At 44.6% G+C, this 4370-nt stretch overlaps 1 protein-coding gene and 1 pseudogene across 1 annotated transcript; both read right to left on the bottom strand.

Annotated features, from left to right (window-relative positions):
• Window positions 1-1970: 1970 nt before the first annotated feature.
• On the bottom strand, window positions 1971-2288 carry LOC108161198 (E3 ubiquitin ligase rnf-5-like). The gene has a single exon (XM_017295419.1). It carries the CDS (start codon window positions 2286-2288, stop codon window positions 1971-1973), a length of 318 nt encoding a protein of 105 aa, XP_017150908.1.
• Window positions 2289-2322: 34 nt separating this feature from the next.
• Window positions 2323-3730, bottom strand: LOC108162900 (annotated as a pseudogene).
• Between the last annotated feature and the right edge of the window lie 640 nt (window positions 3731-4370).

The following is a 4370-nucleotide window of genomic DNA, read 5'->3' as shown; positions in this document are numbered from 1 at the left end:
CAGCAATGCCGTATTGTGCCCCATATGCTACGAGCACCTGCACAACAAGTGTTCAGTGGCCACCATCTGCGGACACCTGTTCTGCTTCAAGTGCCTGAGGAAGGCGGTGAAGATCAGCTCTGCATGTCCCCTGTGCAAAACGTCTCTGAACAGTTCGCTATACTTTCGCATACACTTCTAAAAGAAACGTATGGCTTCGGTTATTGTTTTTGGTGTTTTCTTGTTTCTTTTAATGTTGGTTTTTGGCATGTTTTGTTAACAAAATTACTCACAATATAACACCGAAGACTATACAATGCATGAGGGATCAAGAAGCTGTTCTATGGCGGGGTTTTTCAAGACATAGGACGCGAGGGGGGCTATCCATTGCCTTCGGCAGGCAAGACTTACTTTTCGGTCCCAAAATTCCAACAACAAATACTCAATCTTTGGCGACGTGCTAAATCCCGAAGCCCTCTTACTCCATCAATTACCGTAACTCAAGTGTTCGTTTAATGAAGCCATTATAATACGGGCCTTCGAGGTAGAGCAGGAGGTGTCCAAAGCTGCACAAAATAGTTACCTCCAGACACTCGAAGCAGTCACAACTTTGGCAGCGCATAATCTACCCACTTACAAGCCATACAAATACTAACAACAAAAAAATAGAACCAAAGAAGTAAGAACCAAACCGCCCAACAAATTGTCTAGATGAAGTGCACTTTCCCAGAGAGTGGTAGAGGGAGGGAGGGAGAGCCTAGGCGACGTCGTTTTCCAACTGCCCGTAAAAGTAGACTACAAAATATGCTTAAATATGCATTATGCTCTTATGGACCAAACGCCGAAAACACGAGGCAAAGAGCAGGGCCAGAACAGGGCCTGAACTCGACTCAAACTCGACTCGATTGCATGTAATGGCACTTAAGCTTACAACCCAGGTGCGTCTCTCTCTCTCTCTGTGTGTGTGTGTGGCACAGGTGCAAATGTAAATGCATCAAATCCGAATTGGACCAGAGCGAATTGTACCGGGTCCGGGTTCTGGTCCAGAGAAACCCGCTGGTCCTCGACTTGAAACACAACCCAGACGATGAAGCCTTGCAAAAAGCGTCGTACTACGGGTAAAAAGCATTTTTACACACACACACACACACACACACAGATGCAGATGCAGAACCAGATAAAGATACTGATACATACGCATTTCTGTATTGCTGCTGTTGTTGTTGTTTTTTTTTTCTACTACTTATTATGCCTTGCCACATGCCGCCAATGCTTTGAGAGCAAAACACAAAAAATTGAGTAAGAAAAAAAAGCAAGAACCCATGCAGAACCCATTGAAGGTCCACTCCGACCCTTCAGACACTCCAAAAACACACGCAACCTTCGCTCCAGACACTCCCTGCCCCCCCGCCACTTGCTGGGCGGCAGCTCATTTGAATTTGAATGTACATTGAAATTGATATTGCAACAAAGAGGCGATTACTGCAATTGGAAACCCAGTTATTGCCACTGCAACTGCCGCATATCCACGGACCACGGACCACGGACCACGACCACGACATGTGATTAGCACCAGTGTCGCGTGGAAAACTGTGAAAATTCGAGGCTCAAATTGAAACTTGAATGGGAAAAGTCGAGCATAAAAATTCTATGGAATATCCAGAGGAGCAGGTCGGTACTCTATCGCTACCGATTCACTCATCCGAGGCTGAGTCAGAGGCCGAGTGGGGATCCCCAGTAGCCCATGCCATGTCCTTGCAATGAAACCCGATTCGACGGCTGTTGGCGTCCAGCGACATGGCGTACATCATCCATTTCCATCGATACATTTTATGAGCATTCGTTGCTGGAATCTCGGCACCGAAAAGCAAGTCTTTTTAGCACTTTGTTTAGAGAGATGGCGCCCTACGAACAGCTTTTTTGGTCGGTCATGCAATGATCTACAATCTTTAATATAACTCTTAATGTTACAATGATGCGGTAGTACATAATTAATCCTTGTACGTGGGATATATTGGAAAAATGGACTCCTCGTCAATGTATTTCCCGCAAAAGGGACACAGCGAATCATTTTCCATTAATCCCAGCAAGCAGTTCAAACAGAAGAGATGTCCACAGGTGGCTACCATTGGCGACAAATTCTTCAGGTATTCGCAGCAAAGACAACAACGGGCACCGCGAATGCTCTTCTGGGCTAGACGGCGCCATTGGGGCTCTTCCTGGCCATCTTTGTTGCCATCGTCGTCGCCCGTCAAGTCAATTATCTGCATGGTCCCATCCAATGCGTTAGTACCAGTAATCGATGACATTTTTTGGGTGATATTCTTGTTACAAAATTCTACAAGATTTTTTTACAATTTCTATTGAATGGAAATTCGGTTTGATATAATTTCTGACATTAAAAGACAGTTGGGGCGACCGAGCCCTGCTCGCTTATCGGACTTTTTGCACAGGGGACATGCAGAGCTGATCTTCACCGCCTTCCTCAGGCACTTGAAGCAGAACAGGTGTCCGCAGATGGTGGCCACTGGTGGCTCGTAGCCACATATGCTCGTAGCATATGGGGCACAATACGGCATTGCTGCATTCCTCTGCTTCGTCGCCGCTGTCTCCCGTCAAATCAATAGCTGGAATATCGCCTCTATGTCCTGCGCGAGACATTTCGGATGAAGTCCTGGTAGAGGCAGCTTCTAAATTGATACTAAATTCGGTTGTGGCTTTTTGGAAAATGATTTTCTATGTGGAATACTTTTTTACATATAGACAAGTTTTTTTTTTTTTGTAAACTAAATCCCCCACAAATTTTTGTTATTTTTTTCTGGATCTAGTGTGCTTTGGAATTATTCAGGATTATTGGTAAAATTTCGACGAAAAAAATAATATATTTTTAACAAATTTTGACATACGAAATATTCCGAAATTCCATGAAATTCTTCTTTTGGTAAATAAATAAAATACTAAATTTTAAATTTGTTAAGCAGGCTGCATGTCTCAAGGACGTTCCGGTCTTAATGAACTGATGTCCAACTCCTTGACTGAGGCTCGGGCCGGGCTCGGTCGAGCAGGCGCCCCAGGCCCCAGTCCAATTGGGGCAAGGGTTACTGCCTGCCAGCTGCCACCGAGCGCAGCCTCCATCGGGTGGACAGTTTCCTTGCCGGCACTTCCACTCCCATGACGATCGGATGCAAACTTGTCTGCCTGGGCCCCGGCAACGGACAATTCAATTAACTGCAAGGCTTTTGCCTCGGCGTTGACGAGGAGATCGAACAATCACCGTATCGCTGTATTCGACAAGATGTGGGCCTCTCGCATGCAGATCTTTTCCAAGTGCGGCACATAAATGTCCAAGATTTCCATCAGATCTATGCTGGTTCGATTGCAGTGACTTTGTGCGTGCACCCCTCGGACATAGCCATACGAGACAATGTTTTCTTCCTTTGCGATATGAAGGGCCATGGTGTGGCCGTTTTCCAAGACGATGGCACATTCCTCTATCGCATTGGTAATGAGAAGGTCTCCGGCTACCCTCCAGTGCTGGGGATTCCCATGGAAATCGCTTCCATGTGACTTGCTACGAAGGCGACGGTGTCCTCCAGTCCTCAATTGAATGTTTCACGTTGCTGCGGCTTGAAGATCACATCCGAAGGTTATGTGGTCCCTCGGGCCAAGAACAACCATCAAGTTCTTGTGAAGGATCCGCTGTGTGTTGTAATGTGCCAGAAATTCATATTCGTAGAGGTGTGAGATTGTATGTACGGATGGAGGTTGTACATACTTTTTTTTTTTTGACGGTCAGACACCAATAGTATAGCAGGATTTCGGAACGTGTACCTCTAGCTATGCTCTAACTAGCTCGCCGGAATGTCGTGGGATCTTTCCTACTCTCCTATCTGCTATACGAACCATTCGCAAAGATGTTTTAGGTACACTTGATTTAATGTTCAAAAGGAACTCTACAAAAGAAATCAAAAAGAAAAGAATGTGAATTTTAACTAACTGGTTAATCGACTACCGACAAATAGTCAGGCGATATTCCGTCGCTCTTGGGGAACTCAGATGACTTTGACCCCTTCTCTACCATCCCTACCTTTGTATGCCGTTTAATCGACAGCATAACCCTAATCGAGCGCATCTCTATTTGATCATCGGACTTCCTCAGGCTCTACTCAGGACAAACACGAAAGGTTTAATGTTCCATTATTATCTACTAATTATTATTTAATACTTCAAAATTTAAGGGTTTGGACTTCATGGTTTTCCAGATAAGTATAAACTTAGCATAAAGTAATTAAATAAAGAAGGAGGAAATAGTATCCAGTTATACCTAGTTATATGTATATATGTATATAGGACTTATGTGTAGAGAATATGGCGTAAAAGAAATTAAATTG

The sequence above is a fragment of the Drosophila miranda genome, chromosome 4 (genome assembly GCF_003369915.1).
Source record: "Drosophila miranda strain MSH22 chromosome 4, D.miranda_PacBio2.1, whole genome shotgun sequence".
Classification (NCBI taxonomy): Eukaryota; Metazoa; Arthropoda; class Insecta; order Diptera; family Drosophilidae; genus Drosophila; species Drosophila miranda.
Note: the sequence above shows the minus strand (reverse complement) of the source record. Positions and strands in the feature narration are given on the sequence as shown.